Raw genomic sequence first — 23,768 nt, 5'->3', positions numbered from 1 at the left:
TTTCTTTAGTAGACCTAATCTTGATGTAGAACCTATGCTATATTATACTATACTATTTAGGATTTCTGGTTTGTTGTTGCCTTGCATTATATTTCCTTATTTGATCTAACATTTGTCCATAAAAAGGAAATCCACAGCTCGCTATATTTATATGCAGTTTTCTGAACAAACGTAAAATAGGTTACACAAGCACACCCCGTCTTGCTTTACGTACAAGTACAGAACAAAGCAAGACGTATTCATTATAAAACAATACAAAACTTTATTGTGTAAAAAATATATGAAACCCAAGGTTAACTCTCCAGCTGGCTGCTGCTGTGCAGTCCTCGGTTGTTGGGGTCAGGCTGTCTGAGTGGAAGAGTTGTACGGAGCCTTCTTCAGAGTTTCCAGGAAAAACTGTTCATCCTCCAGGAAGTCTCTGTCCTGAAAAGCAGCTGTGTGAGTGCAGGGTATAGCTCCGTCCCGTCCCACCCCACATTTGTTCTCTGAACTTACTGTAATTCACAGAATCTCTTTCCCAAGCCCTGACCCATGGCAGTATCTCCAAGTTGCTCTTACCTTCTCTGCCGTGTGTCTGAGGAGGGCCAGCTTGGCCCGCAGCTCAGGGGAACCAGTACCAGCAGCAGGCTGGGAGCGCACTGGCTCCTGAGGGGCGATGAGCTGGGTGCTGGCAAACAACGGGGCAAAATCTGCAGGAAACAAATAGCACAATCACAGAGTCACTTACTGTGAGCCCAGTATCCTGTCAATATGAGTGCTTCTCAGTGTGCTGGGTGAGAAGACACTGCATTCAATTTAAAAAGCATTCTTCAAAATGCACTTGATCAGCAGTGTCAGCACAAAGGCACCGAGTTGTATAGCCCTGGTGTTGAAAATGATTGCATATGAAGCCTGGTTTATAAGCTGCACAGTCGATCCAGGTGAAGGCTGTTGCTCCTCGGGGATGATCTTGTTATCTGGGTTATTAAATCAGCATATTTATGTTGTATCTACCTAGGCAGACCATTGGCCTTTTCTTTAAATTGGCATACACTGTTTGTGACTACTGCTATGCACCAGGCTGAAGGTCTTGGTTGCAAATCCCAGGGAAAGGTATTCCTATGTTAGCACTCTTACTGGTGGGGACTGGCCTGGCCAGTGTGTTGACAGGGATCCCCCGTCTCAGCTGCTCCAGCTCTCTGCGCTGGTCAGACAGCCTCAGCCGCTCCTGCAGAGAAAGAGAGAGAGAGAGAAGCAGGTTCATCAGGGATCACAGGTAATTCAGCTTTCTGGATAAACTGCTAAGCAAGGTACAGGCCCGCTGAGAAACAACATCTCATTTTCAGAGACCCAGCTACTCCCTGCACTGGCAAGGTTAAAGGATTAAACATTTTAGTTTATAGCATTTTTGTACCAGTATGTTACCTGGTGCAGGTGTTGCACTCTCCATCACATCATTGCTGAGGGTCAGTGCTGTGTTACCTGGTGCAGGTCCAGCGCTCTCCATCACATCACTGCTCAGGGTCAGAGCTGTGTTACCTGGTGCAGGTCCAGCACTCTCCATCACATCACTGCTCAGGGTCAGTGCTGTGTTACCTGGTGCAGGTCCAGCGCTCTCCATCACATCACTGCTCAGGGTCAGTGCTGTGTTACCTGGTGCAGGTCCAGCGCTCTCCATCACATCACTGCTCAGGGTCAGAGCTGTGTTACCTGGTGCAGGTCCAGCACTCTCCATCACATCACTGCTCAGGGTCAGAGCTGTGTTACCTGGTGCAGGTCCAGCGCTCTCCATCACATCACTGCTCAGGGTCAGTGCTGTGTTACCTGGTGCAGGTCCAGCACTCTCCATCACATCACTGCTCAGGGTCAGTGCTGTGTTACCTGGTGCAGGTCCAGCGCTCTCCATCACATCACTGCTCAGGGTCAGTGCTGTGTTACCTGGTGCAGGTCCAGCACTCTCCATCACATCACTGCTCAGGGTCAGAGCTGTATTACCTGGTGCAGGTGCTGCTCCTGCTGTCTCAGGCGCTCCATTTGCTGGTGGATGCTCCTCAGTCTTGCCTGATGCTCTGAGGCGACTTGCTTTGCTTCCAGCAGAGCGCGTTCTCCCTCCTCATATTTCTGGGATGCAAGCTGTATAAAAAGACATTCAAAATAATGCATTACAGTCATTCTCCATAGCTGAAACCACCACCTTCTCCACTGCAACCCAGCACTTTACCCACTAAAATGCTAAAGTGCTCTGCAGTGCAGTGCTTCAGACACACAACCTACAGACCGAATGTTGAGAATTTGATGCACCTGGGTTCCAAGTATAACTTCAGAACAATTTCAGAGTAAATTAAGCTTTGGGAACAACTGATATGTTTGAAGCCGTGTGTGTGGCGACCTGCTGGAAGCTGACCTTGCTGACAGAGTCCATCTCCTCTGCTCTCTGCCGGAGGCGCAGCGCGGCCCCGTTAACCCTTTCCTTCTCCAGCTGCAGCTCCTGCCGCTCCCTCTCCTGAGCCTCCCGCTCCCGGATCAGAGCCTCCTCTCTTAGCTTCAGCTCGCCCGCCTTCACCTTGATGTCTGCCTGTTCCTGGAGACACACACACATACACACACAGACAGGTGTGAAGGCATGGCACACACAAACATGCATACATACAGGCACAAGTACAAAAAGTAAAGTACCATCTAGCACAGGGGTGTCCAATCACAGCCCTGGAAGTGTAATTCCACTCCAGGTTTGAACAGGTACAATGAAATAATGAACTGCTTCAGGGTTGGGATGGAGGTTTAACTTGTTCAATTAAACAGCTGATCAGAGACCCCGCTCTGGCTGTGTTCCTGTGCCAGGCTGATCAGAGACCCCGCTCTGGCTGTGTTCCTGTGCCAGGCTGATCAGAGACCCCGCTCTGGCTGGGTACCTGTGCCAGGCTGATCAGAGACCCCGCTCTGGCTGTGTACCTGTGCCAGGCTGATCAGAGACCCCGCTCTGGCTGTGTACCTGTGCCAGGCTGATCAGAGACCCCGCTCTGGCTGGGTACCTGTGCCAGGCTGATCAGAGACCCCGCTCTGGCTGTGTACCTGTGCCAGGCTGATCAGAGACCCCGCTCTGGCTGTGTACCTGTGCCAGGCTGATCAGAGACCCCTCTCTGTACGAGTCTCTCTCCAGTGCCCGGCTGGCCTCTCGCTCCACCCGCTCTTGCCGTTGCTGCTCTTGCTTGTGAAACTCCGTCCACTCGGCCGCCAGCTTTCTGCGCTCCTCCGCACAGCGCTGCATCACTGCATGCTGCTCCTCCAGCAGAGCACTCTGCAAGAGACAGACACACACACAGCTCTGCGAGAGACAGACACACACACAGCTCTGCGAGAGACAGACACACACACAGCTCAGCGAGAGACAGACACACACACAGCTCTGCGAGAGACAGACACACACACAGCTCAGCGAGAGACAGACACACACACAGCTCTGCGAGAGACAGACACACACACAGCTCAGCGAGAGACAGACACACACACGAGAGACAGACACACACACAGCTCTGTGAGAGACAGACACACACACAGCTCAGCGAGAGACAGACACACACACAGCTCTGCGAGAGACAGACACACACACAGCTCAGCGAGAGACAGACACACACACAGCTCTGCGAGAGACAGACACACACACAGCTCTGCGAGAGACAGACACACACACAGCTCTGCGAGAGACAGACACACACACAGCTCTGCGAGAGACAGACACACACACAGCTCTGCGAGAGACAGACACACACACAGCTCTGCGAGAGACAGACACACACACAGCTCAGCGAGAGACAGACACACACACAGCTCAGCGAGAGACAGACACACACACAGCTCTGAGAGAGACAGACACACACACAGCTCTGCGAGAGACAGACACACACACAGCTCTGCGAGAGACAGACACACACACAGCTCAGTGAGAGACAGACACACACACAGCTCAGCGAGAGACAGACACACACACAGCTCAGCGAGAGACAGACACACACACAGCTCTGCGAGAGACAGACACACACACAGCTCAGTGGAAACACACATAAAACACAGATCAGCAAAAAAACAGACATCCACAATGCTGAGACAAACACAGGACAGTCCTGCTACATGAGGCACAGACACACTTAGTTAAATGAGACACACGGTATAACAGGGGAAGTTTCCTGAACCACATTCAACAAAACGCAATACGCACATAGCTCTGGCAGACCAACGTCACCTGACAAATTACTGGCACACTGGCACATGCGTTCCCTCACCTTCGCCCTCTCCAACTCCTCCCTCTCCATGCTGATCTGCTGGGTGAGCACCCTCCTCTCCTCCTCCAGTGCCCTCTGCAGGGACTCCACCTTGCTCTGCTCGGCCGTCAGGCGCCAGCGCTCCTAAAAACACAAGGCAGCTGCCTTAGTGCATTCACCCTCTCCGGCATCACAGACCCTTCTCATCCAACTCATAACTATTTTAAGGCAAGGTTTCAGTCAGTTTGAGTGTGTGTGTGTGCCTGTCTTAACTGTTTTACTCGGGTCTCTTTTAGTACTGTGACGCATGTGCTGCTTCATCCTGCCCTGGCAGGACCCCTTGCAAATGAATGAATGGGTACTCTATAGATAGTAAAGGGTGCTCATGACAGGATTCCCCTCCATACCTTCTCCAAGAGCCGCTGCTGCTCGCTGAGCCGGCTCTCCATCTTGGTGATGACAGACTGCAGCCGGCTCCTCTCGTCCTCCATGTCTCTCTGCTGCTGGCTCAGGCGATCCTGCAGCACTGGAAACAAACAAGCAGGATGTTTATTACACCCCACAACTTGGGCATAGGGGGCCAGTCACCAATACCTTTTGATCTGCGATCTCCCATCCCACGCAAGCACTGGCCAGGTCCACATAGAATGAAGGCTATAGAATTTTCTGTATTGTGAATCTGTGAAGTCAACAGGTTCTTGCAGAAAATGTCATAAAAAGTCTCAATCCACATGCACACTAACAGATAAAGATTCAGCTCCAATCTTTTGATTTCCAAAACTTGCATGTTTATTGACAGATATACAATGGAACAGGATGATGTGCATCACTGCAAAATAAACAAAAGTGCAAAACTGCCAGCACTACCCGACACAAAGAGCCTGTGAGGAGAGCCTGTGTGGAGCCTTACCCCTGAGCTGATCATCTCTCTGCCTGGCCCCCTGCTCCAGGCCCTGGGCAGTCTGCTCGTGTGTGCTCTCCACCCTGTAGGACAGGTCTCCCAGCTTCCGAGAGAACGACTCCATCTGATCAATCACGATGTTCAGAGACCTGCGGGGGACAGACAGATAGGGTTAGGGGTTTGGTCAGGGTCAGAGTTAGGGATATGGTCAAGGTCAGGGCTACCAGTTTGGAGGTTGGTTGTGTCAGTACCTGGTCTGGGAGGTGGCACTTGTCACTGCATCGATCTCCTGGTCTTTCAGCCTCCTGAGACGCTGCAGCTGCTCCTCGTGGTCCTTCTTCATCTCCAGGATGGATTGCCTGAGGGTCACAGAAACACACTGGAGAGAGTGAGCGTGAGAGAGCGTGAAGTAGAGAGTGAGAGGGAGTGAGAAAGTTTCCAGTACCTCTGCAGCTGCCGCATTCGCTCCACCTCACGGTCCCTCTCTTGCTGTGCCTCGCCGAGCCGGCGCTGGTGCTGTGTGGTGAGCTCTGCTCGGTCCCGCTCAGCACTCCGTACCAGAGCCGCTACGCGCTCCTGCAGCTCCTCGCTCTCCTGACGCAGATGAGCCTCCCTCTGCTGGGACGCCTCCTCCAGCAGCTTCACACGAGTCCTGCCGGCAGGAAGGGGTTACAGCTCAGAGAGAGCACAGCTGCACACCACACTGTGGAGACCCTGTGTGTCTGCGTCTGTGTACCTGTGTGTGCTCTCCACCAGCTCCAGGTCTTGCCTCTGTCTCTGCATCAAGGTGTCCAAAAGGAGCTGTGCCTGGTCCCGCTCCAGCTCCAGCTTGCGCACCTGAACACATGCAAAACACATGTCGCTTCAAGAACATATCTGCCACTGTGCACAGACGGCTTAAGCAGAGTACTGCAGTGCTGTCCATGCCAATGAGCGGGATTTCTTAAAAAGGCTGTTTAAACGGTGACTACTCATTTACCACTTCAGTATTTTATACGCTTGTTAAAATGTTTCATGATTAAACACACACACACACACACACACACACACACACAATATCATTAGTTACATTTTTTGGCATTCTGACTTGCTTTTAACACAAACTGCAGATTGTCCAGCTTTCACTTCTAAATCGAAAAGAGTCTGATTGTTTAGCTCAAAAAGCCAATGTTTTCTCTGTGTACAGTGATGTAAAGCTGTACCCCCTGGTTATCTGTGTTTGCTCTGTGTACAGTGCTGTTCCCCCTGATTCTCTGTGTACAGTGATGTAAAGCTGTACCCCCTGGTTATCTGTCTTTGCTCTGTGTACAGTGCTGTTCCCCCTGATTCTCTGTGTACAGTGATGTAAAGCTGTACCCCCTGGTTATCTGTGTTTGCTCTGTGTACAGTGCTGTTCCCCCTGATTCTCTGTGTACAGTGATGTAAAGCTGTACCCCCTGGTTATCTGTGTTTGCTCTGTGTACAGTGCTGTTCCCCCTGATTCTCTGTGTACAGTGATGTAAAGCTGTACCCCCTGGTTATCTGTGTTTGCTCTGTGTACAGTGCTGTTCCCCCTGATTCTCTGTGTACAGTGATGTAAAGCTGTACCCCCTGGTTATCTGTCTTTGCTCTGTGTACAGTGCTGTTCCCCCTGATTCTCTGTGTACAGTGATGTAAAGCTGTACCCCCTGGTTATCTGTGTTTGCTCTGTGTACAGTGCTGTTCCCCTGATTCTCTGTGTACAGTGATGTAAAGCTGTACCCCCTGGTTATCTGTGTTTGCTCTGTGTACAGTGCTGTTCCCCCTGATTCTCTGTGTACAGTGATGTAAAGCTGTACCCCCTGGTTATCTGTCTTTGCTCTGTGTACAGTGCTGTTCCCCCTGATTCTCTGTGTACAGTGATGTAAAGCTGTACCCCCTGGTTATCTGTGTTTGCTCTGTGTACAGTGCTGTTCCCCCTGATTCTCTGTGTACAGTGATGTAAAGCTGTACCCCCTGGTTATCTGTCTTTGCTCTGTGTACAGCGCTGTTCCCCCTGATTCTCTGTGTACAGTGCTGTAAAGGAGGTCCCTGCACTGTACCTGGCATTCCGTCTGTGTGAGTCGGGTCTGCAAGGCCTGCTCCCCTGCCTGCTGCTCCGTCTCGCACTCCCTCATTTGCTTCTGCAGGACCCCCAGCCTGCTCTCCAAATCCCTGGGGGCGAGGGGTCCCAGCCCTCGCGCCTGGGACTGCACCAGCTGGGCACGCAGCAAGGAAACAGACAGTCACCGTCAAACCCGCACCAGCCTTGCTGTAAATCTGCACAGCCACCCCCCCAACCCCCCATTGCACAAATCATAGTTTACATGTGTGTATGCACACAGTATTGTGGAAGCACATACATCAGACGTTGAGAGACTTCTAGTCGAGAAACTTGATACTGAACTTAATATGTTTCTTTTAGTGTTTCTAAATGTTACGCTACTGAGGGAGTTATAGGTAAAAACGATACAACAGCAATACTGCTAGGCTAGCTCCTACCTGCTGCTGGAAAGGGTCACTGTCAAGGGCTACCTGCTTCCGAAAGGCAGGGGAAAGAAACCCGTTACAGAGAAGACAGATTACTGCCAGATGCAACGCAACATATGTAGGCTACATTATGTATAGCTCGTCTCTTGTGTAAATGATTAGAATTGTACAGTAAGTACTGACCCATACCTGTGGCTGCAGGGCAGGTGTGTTTGTCTCCACTGGTCTCTGTGCAGGCACTAGAACAGACAGAAAAGCACAGTTTATATATATATTGCTGAAAGGGTCCTCAGCTGCAGTATCAACAACCTACTTGACTACTTTGTGCCTGCTAAAGTTATTACTAAACATTCAGTTAGCCACAGCATGTTTGATCTATTTCCAATTCCTATACAAGCACACTGTCTATAAACAGCATCAGCATTTACAGCCCTTTAAGTTTGTTGCACAGAGCAAACAGAGCACACAGTGGATTGGAGTGAGAACAGAACATCCTCTCTACAGCTACAACCCTACCGTGACACCACGCTGTGTTGAGAGCTGGCAGGCCTGGGAGATCAGGGTGGAACACTGAGGCTGCTGTCTGGGGTGGCAGTCTCAGCTCCTGCTGCTCCTGCAGTGGATATTGGGACAGAGGAAGACTAGCCCTGGCAGACGAAGCAGGCATGGGCTGGGTGCGAGAGGGGCCGGCTACGCGACTGGCTGCAGGTTCAGGGGGTTCAGACTGGGGAGCTACATGAGGCAGGGGGTGGTCGCTTGGATAAAGAGGTTCTGCTGCTAGTGACTGGTTTGAATGCATGGCTCTTGCACTTTCATGCTGAGCTTGCTGGGACTGTGAAGGTGGGCTTGGTAGTAGAGAGGCTGAGGCGTCATGCCTGCTGGAGGTTTGAGCTACAGCACCAGAGGAAATGAGTACAGCTAGGAGGGGCGAGGGGTTAAAAAAAAAAAAAAAAAAAAAAAAAAATCACAGTCATTCATTTTTAATTTTTTTTTAAATGATGCTCTTTTTCCCTGACATGTTTAAAACGGACCCAGGAGGTGGGCAAGGATATATGCCTCAACCATAAAGATGACTTTGTTTGGAGATTAGACTATCCAGAGGCAGCAGTGAGCCTAGCTAGCTAGAACTGGGAGGCACTCATAGGCGGTATATGCCCCAACATTTACAGCTGGGAATAGGGATTGGAAACATGCTGGGTTTCTGATTAGAACTGAGGACCATGAGGTCATGAAGACCGAGAAGCAGAGCGGAGAACGGACAGGCACTAATAGTTAACCAGCTGTGTCTGGAAGGGGGCAACGAGGGAGGCATAGCGACCCAGAGTACCTACCTGTCCTGGGAGGATCCTCTCTCCTTGTCCCACTTGGTGGAGGGGGAGTAGCCTGTCTTTGGGGGTTCTCCCAGGGTAACGAAGAGCTGGGGTTGGGAAAGACATTGGTTTTACCAGATTTACTGTACATTGGTGGGGGATCGCATTTGAAAAAAAACACACACACACACAGACACACACACACACACAACAGCTATGACTCCCACCTACCCAGTGTTATTGGGAGGCTCAGTCAGTGAAGGTCTTCTTCGGGAAGCGGGCGAGGACACAGGCTTGCTGAGAATACGAGAAAAAACATGCGTCAGGCTCCTCACACAGCCCTGAACACAAGAGGGCTATGGGCTGTGACACTGGCTTTTACTGGTGCTTCAATCTAGTGAGACGTGACTGAAAATGCTGTACTACATATGTCAGTACAAACCTGATTACATATATTGGTAAACTTTTTGTCTGATTAAAAAAAACCAAAAAACAGTGCACTTCAACTGCAAGGAGCATTTTAACCAGTACCTGACAGGGGCATCTGTTTCATCCAAGTCCCAGGACCCTGCTCCCTTCTCCTGCTGTCTCTTGCGGGACAGAGCCCCTGCCAGCCAGTCATCCTGCTCCTTGGACACAGACGCCTCCAGCCTGGGTCCTGAGTGGGGGGTCCTGCCACTGGCAGGAGGCGGGGTGTCTGTGACCTTAGCCCCCGAGGGTGGCCCGCTGGAGCCCAGGGGCTTGTTTGAGGGGGAGGGAATCTGGGGTGCGGGCATGTCGGGAGAGGGGGAAGGCCTCAGGCTGTCCCGCACTGGAGAGGGACTCCTCCAATCCGCAGCCTCCTCCTCCTTCAGTCCCAGCCAATCCGCTGCTGGTTTGCTGGAGCGTGCCGAGAGAGGGGTGGCAGGTGTGGCCGGCTTCAACTTCTTCTCTGGCGACAGCCCGCTAAGGTCCTCAGTTGAAAATCTGCAATGAAAAGTGGCACTGAGTAACAGAGCCCTGTGACAGACTGCAGTGGAGGCATGTTTAAAGCCTGCATGCTGCCCACTGGTGAACAATCCTACTTAATGAAGTCGTAGGCAGGGTCACGTTCCAATGAGAACCTGCCAATGAAATGCCAATGTAAAAACTATTCGTTCACGTTTCATTGCCAATCAACCAACATTTTGTTGTAACCCCCAGTTTTAAATAATACATGATAGTCAGCTAGCTGTTACATCAGGAGTAGTATCGGGGATGGAAATAAGACCACTGCATAGCAGCTGGATCCCGTCCTGGTTGTACTCAGTTAAATGAGACGCACCTGAGCTTGTTACCTACACACTGGCATTAAATCCTGGAATGGGTAGAACTGCAACTCCAATAGGAGTCTTACTTCCATCCCTGTAAATGTATTACATGTGTTATTTAAGTTGAAGGAAGAACGTGCAACATATTTTATAGGAAAGTGGTGGTGCTTTACAATACAAGACATTAAATTTCTTGAATATTCCTATCTTGTCCTGGGCACTCACCTGACTGACTGTCTGCGGGACTGTCGCTCCTCTGGAGTGGACATCACGGTCGGCTGGTATGCCCCAAACGTGAAATCCTCCTCCTCCACGACCGCATCTTTTTATAAAAGAGGAAGAATAAAGCTACGATGTTATATTACTGACATCTTTATACAACACAGGCAGCTGATCTGCTGGCATGGAGAGTGTGCATACCAAACGGAAATACAAGTAAATATTACAACACAGCAAGAAAAACGTTTCTAATCGCTGTAAATGTAGCATGTTGCAATGCTCTGTTGAAGCAGCAGTGAAGCGTGTTCCTGAAATGCAGCAGGTTACCTGTCTGGCTGCGGTGGCTCTTCTTCTCCTGCTGAACCTCCTTGTTCTCTCCTGTTAGGGGGCGCTCCAGCAGTCGGGGGGCCGTGCCGCGCCCCAGAATCTCATCCAGCCGTGAACGGGCTGGCTGGGGGGCCACGCTGATAGGGAGGGGAGGAGGAGAGTCAAGTCACTATTAACCTGAAATCAGCTGGCCGTCCGCTTGTGAAAGTTTACCACGGTAAGTTTGCACTGTAATTTTGCAGTTTTCCCCATGATTATTCTACTCATTTGCAATACGTTTTGTTTTATGTTCTTTACCATACCTCTCTGAGCTTTACGTTTGTTGCTTGCTTTATAGCACTTTGCTATGTTTTTACTGTGGTACATTTTCATACGTGATTCTTGTGTGGCTGGTACTCACTCCTCCGCTCTCCTTCTCCCTTTAGGACTCTCCCCGAAGCCCAGTGCACTGATCAGGTCATCCCCATCCTCTTCGAAGCTCAACTCCTCCCGCTTCCTGAGCACCGCAGCCGGCCGAGCTGGGGCAGAGGCAGGGGGGGCTGCCAGGGGTGGGGAGAGAAGGGGGTTACATAGAGCTTTTTTAAAGCAACTACCACTGCAAAACTGTAAACTTTATTGTGGGGCTGTTTTGTTTTGAAGCATTTTTATCTCAGTGCAAAACCACCCTTTTACTATTGTTATCAAGGAAGGTTGTCTCCTATGCAGCAATGAAGGATCTCAGCTCACCTGTCTCCTCCTGTTTGGTGCCGGGACCCAGGAGGTCTTCTAAAGGGTCTTCCTCCTCTAGATAAGGTAGGGAGAGAGAGGGGGGCAAGAACAACACATACAAGTCAGCCACAGCAAGCCTGCAATTCCAGGTTTCAGTTAAGAGGGTAGAGAGAACTGCATGTGAAGAAATAATACAGGGAGTCTGGAACTGCTAAAACTGCTCCAAAACTGAGGCTAAAGGATGCATCATTGTCTCGTTACCTTTACTGCCAGGACTCGGGCCAAGGATATCACCATCATCATCATCATCTATTGTAAGGACAGTAACGAGAGAAACAGAATGGGTAGTAAGAGAAAATAAGTACTGTCTAAAAGAAGTAAAGAAGAGGGTAACAGATCTGAGGACAGGAGTTTAGAGTAAGAACAGTCTCATTGCCTACACATATACACGAGTTAAACGCACAACTGTGACATCACTTTCTATTGTACACGTTAAATAACTTTACGATGAAACTGCATGTGTTTTTCAATGTAATTAAAGGTTGCCTCCCCCAGTCCTTGTTTAGCAGCGATGTTGTTCAAGTTGTTTCTAGTCCTATATTGTTGCCAATGACGATGAGAGTGCAGCGTGGTCTCAGTGTCTCTGGGACAACTGCAGCGTACCAAACTTAGTTCACTTGATGTGTCTAACTAGTGGATTAGAAGGTTTAGTCCACTTGACTGGGCTAAAGTTAGTACACTGTCAAATCCCAATAGCATCGTACAAGACGTAAATCATCACAGGTGGATTATCTGCTAAATCAGACTAAACAAGATCCCAATCGCAGCGTAGCAAATCAGATTCGTGATGATCCTGTTCAAGTGGATTAATTCAGCACTGTGAAAGTAACTTGGTATGCTTGCTCGTCCTAAGCATTTACTACTTACTGTTCATTTTTTTTGCAGAGACAGCTGCACTTTCCCTCTGAAATGACTAGTGCATCTGAAAACTTTATTCCATACACGTCTTATGTCTGTCCCGTTCGGGCAATCACATTCATGAGAATAAAGTCTTGCACAATATTACATTTAAAATAAGCGTTTTAATCATGTACCTTTGATACAGCAATTTAATATATTATGTAATGTTAGAAATTATGAAGTCAAATTTGGAAATTCTAAAGGGTGATGCAAAACTTTTGGCCATTATGCTAATCCCCATTATTGGTCTAACTTGATCCAAGTACCGAGACCATCTGCTTGGCACGTTGCAGGATTAAGTTAGTACACATCTGCAGGATTTTCTAGTCCACATTTTGGTCCACTTGATGTGACTAAATCACTGGTGCGTCCCTGGGAGTCTCAGGGACCGGTCAGATCCGTCACATACCCTTGAATGTAAACTTCTTGTACTGCCGAGCCGAGCCCGCTGGGGCAGAACTGGGCTTCCTCCCCTCAGTCCCAGGATCCTCTGCACAAACACACACGGGGAGCAGGTTAGTGTGCATCCAGCACCCAACCTGATTTGGCAGATTTGGGCAACAATAATGACTGCGGAGGAATATTTTATAACTTTGAAAATGCATTTTGTATATTGTTTTTGCGTTGATTACTATTACACCAAAAAAAGTGTTTTTGCAAAAAAAAAAAAAACGAAAGAAAGAAATTCTTTGCGCATGTAACATGCTGATAGGAGACGTCCGAAGGTGCAGCTGGTTGCAGGCGGGACTCACCGCTCAGAGCTGCTTTGGGTTTCTCCTGCTGCTTCAGTCCACCTGACAGAGAACCACTGGGGGCGGAACCGGGCTTCTTCTTCGACCCAAAGAGATCTGCATCCATGTCATCAATATCCTGGGAAGAGGTTCAAGAAATAATACAGGTCTGTTTCCCAGTAAAGCGCTTGAGGATCATAGTTACGAAACCAGTCACCCTATTTATGAAGTGTTGAGAGAGCACATTTACAGGGATGGCAATAAGACTCCTATTGTACAGCAGTTTCATCCATTCCAGGTTTTACTCTGAGCTTGATTAGCTCCAGTGTATACGGAACAAGCTCAGGTGTGTCTTAGTAAAACCAAGAATGGATCAAAGTGTTAGGCAACGGGAGTCTTATTTCCAGCCCTGCATTTACAAAGGCAATAGGCATTACATTGTTCATATCATAAGCAATTGCTTAACACTACTGCATTATTTGTAAGGAAGATTAACCCAGATGGAGATTTCTGCTAAATGAAGCCCTGATAACATGATATTTTGTGTTTAACAAGCTATAGAGAAGGCTAATCATTATTAATTTTCTTGATATGTTTTCTAGATTTATGTAAACAAAGAAGAAACTGTTTTACCTTCATGCTGTCCAACAAAGCCAAAGGATCAGCTTCAGAGATATCCGACCCCTATACAAAAATGGGACACAAACAAACAGCGTGTGAATCACAGTCGAACCGCGCGCAACACAAACTCCATGTGAAAAGAAACCCCAGCTGCATTCCTACCTCGTCCTTGCCAGCCTCCTCTGCTAGCTTGCTGAAGAAGTCGTCATCAAGCAGAGACCTAGAACATAAATACATTAGTTTAAGATGAACTTGAGTTAACTGGACTGGCAGCTAGAAGTATCACCTCAACCAAAATCAACTACTCAGTATATACCAATATCTACCCATGTATTACAAGGTTAAGAAGGCAGTTCAGTGGTACAGCTACCTACTCAGTGATGTCACAATCTTCTGCACAGCTCTGGCCATGAAACCCAATCCAGTCACATTCTTAAATCAGTGAAATGAAATTCAAACCAGTTGGAACAAAACCCCAGAGCAGAATGGATCTGGAGGGCTGGAGAAGTGCACCATTGCTCGGACATTGTGCTTGTAATAATAATAATGGAGGTGGCTGCTCCACCCAAGGCTGTGCTATCCCGCAGGATGAACACCCCTCTGGACAGGGTGCATGGTGTCAAGTCTGGAGGCTGCAGTCCTCTGGTACTCACTTTCTCCCGCTTCTCGAGGGCAGGCCCGCTGTTCTACCAGTGCCCCCCACACCTGCTGGGGACCTGCTGGTTTTGCTGGAAGTAACATCTGAAAAAAAAAAAAAAAAAAAAAAAGCCCACAGTACTAATCAGGGCATCTCTTTCAGGCGCTATCATTCCCCTGCTTTTCTCCTAAATCCTTCACAAATGAAGCAGCAATCAGTTGGCTGTCTCTGGTTGTGTTGCTCACACTCCACTCCACTGTGGGCAACTTGCCCAATCCACTGCAAATGTATGAAGTGGGCAATTTAGCCATATATGTCCCTTAAGTCTTTATGAATGACAGGTTCCACGCTGAGCTTGGTGTGACACACTGACACTGGCACTGATGACCTATTGCACTGGCTTGTGGCTTGTGCAGCCATGCATATGCAGTGAAAACATTGTGCATTGATATTATAGCACGGTCCACTTGTGGGTTTCTTTTAGATGATTTGAATTAAATATATTTTTGTTCCATCTTAACTGTTAATACATATCATTAAAGTTAGACTGATAAAATAGGATGTCGCACATATAGCCCACACAGATCTTAAAATAGAATTATGCAAATTTGCTCATTGCAACTTTACATTACACATCAATAAACGTGAAGCTACACACGTCTCCCTTATAGAAGTTTCCCATAGTTAAGTCCAGACAGGACATATTAAAAAGCACATTCAAAAACATGGTAATGGTGCTAAACGCACAGTATAATTACAGGAAAAGCATGTCAAAACTCCTGCAAAACTACCATGCAGATGTACACTGGTACAGCTGTATACGTAGTGCATATCTACATGTCTGCTTTGATAAAAAGAGGACACACCGTCATCCCCAAGAAGATCACCCAAAACATCATCGATGGAGCCTGAAAGAAAGAACGAAACACTGGTCAGGACATGCAACGTTCACATTGCCTCACACTTTGGCAGTGTACTTTGTATTGGATATACAGTACTATGTTTGAAATGCGTGTCTTCACTTTTAAATGACAGGTTCCTGTATATTGATTGGGGGTTGTCTAAACAGCTGCAGTATGCCTTTGCTCTGTACGCCTCATCATGCCGTGTGCTATCCAAGTAAAGCCACTTGTTGTGTATCAACTATTGACAACACAGAGTGGGCTGAACTGCGGTGCTGCAAATCAGAGCACTTTAAAATATGTACCTTCCAAGCTCACGTATTCATGAGGTAAATAAAGAGACACTTCCTACAAGAGGACAAGAAGCCGTCAAGCAGGCTATGTCATTGCTTGTCAGGAGATATATAAACAATAACAAATACAAAGAATACTTACTTCTTAGGGCTTTCTTTTGTTTCCCAGCCTGTAAAAAATATTAGTAGTATTATTATTACACACAAAAATATAATGTATTAACATGTTTACTAAATTGTTACACACTGTAAACTCCTGTGCACTACACTGACAGTGTCAGCGCCCACAATAGATTACATTACCCAAACCGATACTGTAATGGCACACAAGCATCTGTTGTGTAAATCGAAATGATTTCAAAGTCTGTAAATCTATGTTTTAAACGCAGTGAAGTGGCTAGAAACCAAGGCTGTCTGATGGCATTTAACTAATACAATAGTTTAGTTACACTTAACATCGTCTTCACTGTTTTCGGCAGGAATGATTCACAGCAGAAGCGTCGCGCGGTTACCATGGACACCTGCCTCCGTTCTGTGCTCTTTGTAACACATTTCTACAGACGTGCCCAGTCTAATCGTCCTGACATATCCCCGCCAGTTACATGCAAAAACCTTCCTTTGTAATCAAGCTGCATTAAGATATAAACACAAGCGCTAACGGTCGGAGAAAGCAACAGCTCCCTAACTGACACGAAAAACTAGAGTCAGCCGGTTCCTCTTCCTGTCTGTGATGTAGGAGCAGCAGTGCACACTGGGATATGTAGTCCCCTCACTTTGAATCACTTTGTTGGCAAGCGTTTTTAAGTTTCATGCCACTGAACAGCGGAGGGATAATCATACCCTAACCTATTACACACACACACTTTTAACTTCAGTACAGTTTATATTGACAGTGCCCACAATAGATTACATTCCTCAGGTGCGCTTTTACTGTAGTGGCACACAAGCAACTGATTTAAAACAGTACATTGCAACCTCCAAAGAGTCAGCTAACTCTGTGTGAATACAAGGTTTAAATGTAGCAGAGTGCCTAAGAGTAAGGCTGGTTGATGTGATTTAACTGATGCAATAGTTTAGTGACATCTACCAGCAGAAGTGTCCGGCGGTTACCATGGACACCTGCCTCGGTTCTGTGAACTTTCTAACACGTTTCTATAGACATCCCCACAAGTTTAATACAACAAAATGTCCTTTGTAATCACACACAGGCTCCATGTACACTAGGAGAATTTGGGACAGTTCAGGCTTTTCATCAACTCATGCCGCAATGCATTCTGGTAAGTGTAGTCCTTCTGTTAAAGGTACCCCAGACAGGTAAAACGTACCGGAATTAACTGGGTTGCGAGTTGAAAAGCCTGAACTGTCCCACACTGCCCTGGTGAACATGGATTCATATGGTAACCCTAGACCAGAGGCTCTCCTGGAATTGTGCACCCCTGACATGCTGCACAGGGACTGGACCCTGAGCTGCTGCACCCTGCTCTGTGAAGCTGGACCCTGAGCTCCTGCACCCTGCTCTGTGAAGCTGGACCCTGAGCTCTGCATTCGGAGCTCCTCCCCTTGAGCTGGAGCAGTGCATTGTCAATCTGCAGTGTGTGGGGCTGGAAAGAGGCACACCTACCTCATCCTTGTGTTTTTTAAAGGGAGCTCAATGTTCACAAAACTTACTTTCAGGCGGCCTGTACCACTTGTGATCCCTGAGGTTAATTCTCTCATCATAGTGTTCTGGGTTGTGCTGCCACACTGTACTGTATTAGTTACATGTGTTTAATAAGTGAGCAGGAGAGATGAAGAGAGAGTCTGCGCTTTTCAATTGGAATTAAATTATTAGTGTATTTATTTAAGTGATTGATAGGTTGACAGGTTTTCTTTGAAAAGGAAATCACAAACAGAAGCTGATACAATTCAGCAATAGTATATTGCAGAAAAACACAAACCAACTATCTACCCAGGCTTTATCAGAACCAACAATCCCGTTACACAGTGGTTCACATTACAGTCTAGGAAAAGGAGGGTACAGAATTACTAGCTACAATGGCTTGCATGCATAGGTATTAGTTATATTTGGATATCATAGCAGGTAAATTAAGGACTAGTCATTGCATATAAGTGGAGCTGGTTCACATCATGCTATCTCACACCAGCTCTTGTTCTCATTCAAATATTAATGCAGATGTTGGCGGAGGATCCCATCAAGGTTATTCTTGATTTCAATCAGCCTCAGTCTGGCCTGCTCCATAGTGGTTTTGCTGATGTACTCCAGCAGGTTTGCTTCGGTGTGGTGGAAGAACCTCACAGGCACGCCCAGGTGCCATTGCAGATTTTTCAGATGCTGCTTGTTCCCCAGGAAGATGTGTGGGATCCTTTCTTCACCCAGGCTAGCGATCAGGTAGTCGATCATCTCTCTGATCCGCTGTTCTAGGCAGTTGGAGGCCCAGGCCTGGGGAAATGACTTCATAACCAAGTGGAAGAGAGCGGTCTTCAGGTAGTAGGAGCGAAGCCCGTGGGTGAACTGGGACGAGGGATAGAGCCGATAGTCGTTCTCTCTGAGGTACTTGATGATCTGCAGGCACTTGAGGTGGCAGGAATTATAGGGCAAGACACGCTTCATTTCCTTAAAAAAGTCCCTCTCGCTGGTAGACAAGGACAGCCTCCATGTGGCCTCATTTGGAAGGTTGATCTGACTGGTGCACTGCTTCGCAACGAGGAAGATGTTCTCACACACGATAGCCGGCACAATGTCAATGTTCAGCTCCTTCCCATCCTTTGTCACGAGAAGGTTCCTGGCAGGATCGTGCTGCTGGAACCTGAAGGTGGATCTGGGGAAACTGTCTTTGAGGGCTGGCAGAGCGCGGTCAGACAGAGACTGGAACCACTTCCGGATCTTGTCGGCTGACAAGAGAAACCCATAACCATGAGCACCTGTGCAGAACTTGGTTTCGAAATCTTCATCCTTCTTCCAGGTGGATTTAGATTGGACTGCAGTCTGTGGTTGAGATGCAATCTTGACAATCCCGAAGCGGCTGGGAACGTTCTTATCAGTGTCGCAGAAAATGATTTTTTGCATGTTGGTCTTGATCGGCACCATGAAGTCAAACTCCAGCTCTGGTTTCACCTTCACGCCCTCGAAGGAGCTCCCGGTGCCGATGGGCTCTTTCGTGATGTTTGGGTCTCCAGGACTTCCGTGTTTCTGAACCTCTTGCAGGAGAGTGCGGACCACCTGTTCAGCAAACTCTTTGTGCCGGATCAACTCTGAATCTGAGAACGTCACCTTCGTCGTGTAGAGATCTTCAAGCAACTGCAGAGTGGACATTTTGTTTTGTTTTACTGCGTTTGTCTCTTTTTGTAGATTTCAAACAACCTGTCAACAAGGAAACAGAACACTAAACAGAAGACTAGTTTAGGGAATGCTGGAACATTTTATTTAGATATAAATGAATTTTTGGTCTTAGAATACAACTCACAGAATGGGTTAAAGATTAAGCCAGATTCTGGTTAAATTCCTACTTAGACAGTACAAACTAGAAATAAAACAGGTTTTCTTAGGAAATTACAGTTGATTTTATGAGGGTTATAAAAACTGACTTCAAAGATAGACTTGATTGAACCAGATGCTTTGAAGCTAGGGTTAGGACAAATGGACAATCAACCAAGTGATAAGAGATTTGTGTCTTTCTGATTGGTTTAAGGAAAATCATGATGTCATTGAGAGACTGCATTTAAGCTGAGAATACTGAAATGTTCTTGTACTGCTCTGATCTGTGCTTGGAAAGAGGATTCCTACAAACTGTTGTCACCGTGTAACCTTTAAGATGTCTGGGTGTAACTCTTTTATCTTCAAGAAACTACACTTATCTGGACTCGAGAAGAAGAAGCACGCGACTTCTCTTTTCCTTTTTTTCTGTATTGCCTTAAATTCAACAGGGAATGTTTGCAAAAATCTGCCCTACCTTTCCTGCTCTCCAGCAAATTCAGAGATTACACGTAAAAACGCTTTCCAATCACTGAAAAAGTGTTATTGTCTATTTGCTATCTACAATTTTTTTTTTTGTGCTATTTCTTTGAAAAGCGACTTAACATCCTTTGACCCATTTTTTGTGGTTGATACAATAAAATGATTGAAGAATGTATTTCTTCTTTCTTTGGGGAGCATTCGCTTGGTATTTGTTTGAAATAGTTTTGTGATTAAACTTTTCTGACTCCTTATTTCATTGCATGCGTGTGTTGTGAAGCCACTCCAGCACTGCGCAATGCAAAGTTAACCAAAAATGTATCAAACTGTTTTTCTTGAGCTGTAATTCCTGACGCGGCGTGATCACGACTACACCCCAGCGTCAGCCCGTCTCCTGTAAGCAGGGGTCCTGTGAACGCTGACCCATTTCAAGTGGGACCGTTTTTCTAACTCTCTTACACTTGCTTGGACAGTCCAGTTTTGTTTAGAGATACATTATACCACTATCTGAAAGACGACCTTGTTGCGTTGTATGGTTAAAATCATCTGATACAGTGGGATATGTGAAAATAGTTACTGATATCTAGAAGCGCTTAATTTAATATTCATGGTTTGTGAAAATACTAGCATGTAGGCTAATTACATTTCATATTTATTTAAAAGCACCTGTTAGCTTGAATGTCTATTAAAAAGAATAGTTTTTCTTTCTGCAGCTTAATTTATTGGAAGTGTATCCAAATTGGAATGGCGTAATTGTTTTGAATACAACTGAGCGTCGCTGCTTTAATTCAAAGACGTGATTAGCCTTCATATCTAACATTTGTACTGCTTTACCACAATCTCATCTTAGGGATACAATATTTTAACAATATAATGTGCAGCTCAACCGTGATTCCCCGTTATCCTATGGTGAGATATTCCAGTGTACTTTTTAAAACACAATTCTGAAACACCTGTGCTTAATAAGTTTTGCATTATTTCTGACCTGTCAATTGTGCAAATCCCATCTCAAGAATAATAATCTCAAAACATAGTCTTCTTCGAGACTTAATGTGTTTTACAGCTTTCAGAAAGACAGACCTGCAATGCAGGCTGACAGATCCAATTTTCATTGTGCTGTTAATCAGCCAGACTTACCTGAAACAGAGAGCTCTTGCTTGTCCGAGTTTGAGGAAGTGTCTGTGAGAGGAGACACCAGGTAAATAGATATACAACTGCACCATGTGACTTCCAGGTACAATGCAGTGCCCTGTTCAGAAAACAAAAGTGAAACTTACCAGACATGCTCCTGATCTACCAGACATGCTGCACATGCTCCTGATCTACCAGACATGCTGCACATGCTCCTGATCTACCAGACATGCTGCACATGCTCCTGATCTACCAGACATGCTGCACATGCTCCTGATCTACCAGACATGCTGCACATGCTCCTGATCTACCAGACATGCTGCACATGCTCCTGATCTACCAGACATGCTGCACATGCTCCTGATCTACCAGACATGCTGCACATGCTCCTGATCTACCAGACATGCTGCACATGCTGCTGTTCTACCAGACATGCTGCACATGCTGCTGATCTACCAGACATGCTGCACATGCTCCTGATCTACCAGACATGCTGCACATGCTCCTGATCTACCAGACATGCTGCACATGCTCCTGATCTACCAGACATGCTGCACATGCTCCTGATCTACCAGACATGCTGCACATGCTGCTGTTCTACCAGACATGCTGCACATGCTGCTGATCTACCAGACATGCTGCACATGCTCCTGATCTACCAGACATGCTGCACATGCTCCTGATCTACCAGACATGCTGCACATGCTGCTGATCTACCAGACATGCTGCACATGCTGCTGATCTACCAGACATGCTGCACATGCTCCTGATCTACCAGACATGCTGCACATGCTCTAGATCTACCAGACATGCTGCACATGCTGCTGATCTACCAGACATGCTGCACATGCTGCTGATCTACCAGACATGCTGCACATGCTGCTGATCTACCAGACATGCTGCACATGCTCCTGATCTACCAGACACGCTGCACATGCTGCTGATCTACCAGACATGCTGCACATGCTCCTGATCTACCAGACATGCTGCACATGCTCCTGATCTACCAGACATGCTGCACATGCTGCTGTTCTACCAGACATGCTGCACATGCTGCTGATCTACCAGACATGCTGCACATGCTCCTGATCTACCAGACACGCTGCACATGCTGCTGATCTACCAGACATGCTGCACATGCTCCTGATCTACCAGACATGCTGCACATGCTGCTGATCTACCAGACACGCTGCACATGCTGCTGATCTACCAGACATGCTGCACATGCTCCTGATCTACCAGACATGCTGCACATGCTGCTGATCTACCAGACATGCTGCACATGCTGCTGATCTACCAGACATGCTGCACATGCTGCTGATCTACCAGACATGCTGCACATGCTCCTGATCTACCAGACATGCTGCACATGCTGCTGATCTACCAGACATGCTGCACATGCTCCTGATCTACCAGACATGCTGCACATGCTGCTGATCTACCAGACATGCTGCACATGCTCCTGATCTACCAGACATGCTGCACATGCTCCTGATCTACCAGACATGCTGCACATGCTCCTGATCTACCAGACATGCTGCACATGCTCCTGATCTACCAGACATGCTGCACATGCTCCTGATCTACCAGACATGCTGCACATGCTGCTGTTCTACCAGACATGCTGCACATGCTCCTGATCTACCAGACATGCTGCACATGCTCCTGATCTACCAGACATGCTGCACATGCTGCTGATCTACCAGACATGCTGCACATGCTCCTGATCTACCAGACATGCTGCACATGCTCCTGATCTACCAGACATGCTGCACATGCTGCTGATCTACCAGACATGCTGCACATGCTCCTGATCTACCAGACATGCTGCACATGCTCCTGATCTACCAGACATGCTGCACATGCTCCTGATCTACCAGACATGCTGCACATGCTCCTGATCTACCAGACATGCTGCACATGCTCCTGATCTACCAGACATGCTGCACATGCTCCTGATCTACCAGACATGCTGCACATGCTGCTGATCTACCAGACATGCTGCACATGCTGCTGATCTACCAGACATGCTGCACATGCTCCTGATCTACCAGACACGCTGCACATGCTGCTGATCTACCAGACATGCTGCACATGCTCCTGATCTACCAGACATGCTGCACATGCTCCTGATCTACCAGACATGCTGCACATGCTGCTGATCTACCAGACATGCTGCACATGCTGCTGATCTACCAGACATGCTGCACATGCTCCTGATCTACCAGACATGCTGCACATGCTCCAGATCTACCAGACATGCTGCACATGCTGCTGATCTACCAGACATGCTGCACATGCTCCTGATCTACCAGACATGCTGCACATGCTCCTGATCTACCAGACATGCTGCACATGCTCCTGATCTACCAGACATGCTGCACATGCTCCTGATCTACCAGACATGCTGCACATGCTCCTGATCTACCAGACATGCTGCACATGCTCCTGATCTACCAGACATGCTGCACATGCTGCTGTTCTACCAGACATGCTGCACATGCTGCTGATCTACCAGACATGCTGCACATGCTCCTGATCTACCAGACATGCTGCACATGCTGCTGATCTACCAGACATGCTGCACATGCTCCTGATCTACCAGACATGCTGCACATGCTCCAGATCTACCAGACATGCTGCACATGCTGCTGATCTACCAGACATGCTGCACATGCTGCTGATCTACCAGACATGCTGCACATGCTCCTGATCTACCAGACACGCTGCACATGCTGCTGATCTACCAGACATGCTGCACATGCTCCTGATCTACCAGACATGCTGCACATGCTCTAGATCTACCAGACATGCTGCACATGCTGCTGATCTACCAGACATGCTGCACATGCTGCTGATCTACCAGACATGCTGCACATGCTCCTGATCTACCAGACACGCTGCACATGCTGCTGATCTACCAGACACGCTGCACATGCTCCTGATCTACCAGACATGCTGCACATGCTCCTGATCTACCAGACATGCTGCTGACCTGCCATTGGCTTGTCTTTTAGTGGACGGAGTCGGATTGAGCTTCTTCCCCATTATCATCCTCTGCC

The 23,768-nt window shown here is 47.5% G+C and overlaps 2 protein-coding genes across 9 annotated transcripts; both read right to left on the bottom strand.

The window, feature by feature from the left end:
• Nucleotides 1-269: 269 nt before the first annotated feature.
• Nucleotides 270-16,339, bottom strand: LOC121296522 (fas-binding factor 1 homolog). Of its 8 annotated transcripts, XM_041222185.1 has the most exons (32): nt 16,073-16,339; nt 15,766-15,793; nt 15,295-15,336; nt 14,445-14,532; nt 13,954-14,011; nt 13,804-13,854; nt 13,192-13,309; nt 12,849-12,929; nt 11,741-11,788; nt 11,498-11,554; nt 11,172-11,310; nt 10,772-10,908; nt 10,451-10,547; nt 9,468-9,902; nt 9,168-9,233; nt 8,958-9,043; nt 7,816-7,865; nt 7,639-7,674; nt 7,200-7,355; nt 5,876-5,976; nt 5,585-5,791; nt 5,391-5,498; nt 5,149-5,288; nt 4,646-4,764; nt 4,260-4,382; nt 3,114-3,277; nt 2,812-2,833; nt 2,384-2,560; nt 1,975-2,112; nt 1,117-1,207; nt 559-689; nt 270-423 (listed from the first exon to the last, which is right to left on the bottom strand). In XM_041222185.1, exons 1-32 carry the CDS (start codon nt 16,136-16,138, stop codon nt 340-342), a joined length of 3,444 nt encoding a protein of 1,147 aa, XP_041078119.1. In that variant the 5' UTR covers nt 16,139-16,339; the 3' UTR covers nt 270-339. The 8 variants fall into 8 exon arrangements, with proteins under 8 accessions (XP_041078119.1, XP_041078118.1, XP_041078120.1 ...); XM_041222184.1 differs by lacking the exon at nt 2,812-2,833 and having other exon boundaries at nt 3,092-3,277; XM_041222186.1 differs by lacking the exon at nt 2,812-2,833 and having other exon boundaries at nt 3,092-3,277; nt 7,639-7,671.
• A 1,103-nt stretch (nt 16,340-17,442) lies between these two features.
• Nucleotides 17,443-20,802, bottom strand: LOC121296064 (inositol 1,4,5-trisphosphate receptor-interacting protein-like). Its single transcript, XM_041221229.1, has 2 exons — nt 20,713-20,802; nt 17,443-18,984 (listed from the first exon to the last, which is right to left on the bottom strand). The coding sequence occupies exon 2, from the start codon at nt 18,934-18,936 to the stop codon at nt 17,788-17,790; it is 1,149 nt and encodes a 382-aa protein (XP_041077163.1). The 5' UTR covers nt 18,937-18,984; nt 20,713-20,802; the 3' UTR covers nt 17,443-17,787.
• Between the last annotated feature and the right edge of the window lie 2,966 nt (nt 20,803-23,768).

The sequence above is a fragment of the Polyodon spathula genome, chromosome 21 (genome assembly GCF_017654505.1).
Source record: "Polyodon spathula isolate WHYD16114869_AA chromosome 21, ASM1765450v1, whole genome shotgun sequence".
Lineage (NCBI taxonomy): Eukaryota > Metazoa > Chordata > Actinopteri > Acipenseriformes > Polyodontidae > Polyodon > Polyodon spathula.
Note: the sequence above shows the minus strand (reverse complement) of the source record. Positions and strands in the feature narration are given on the sequence as shown.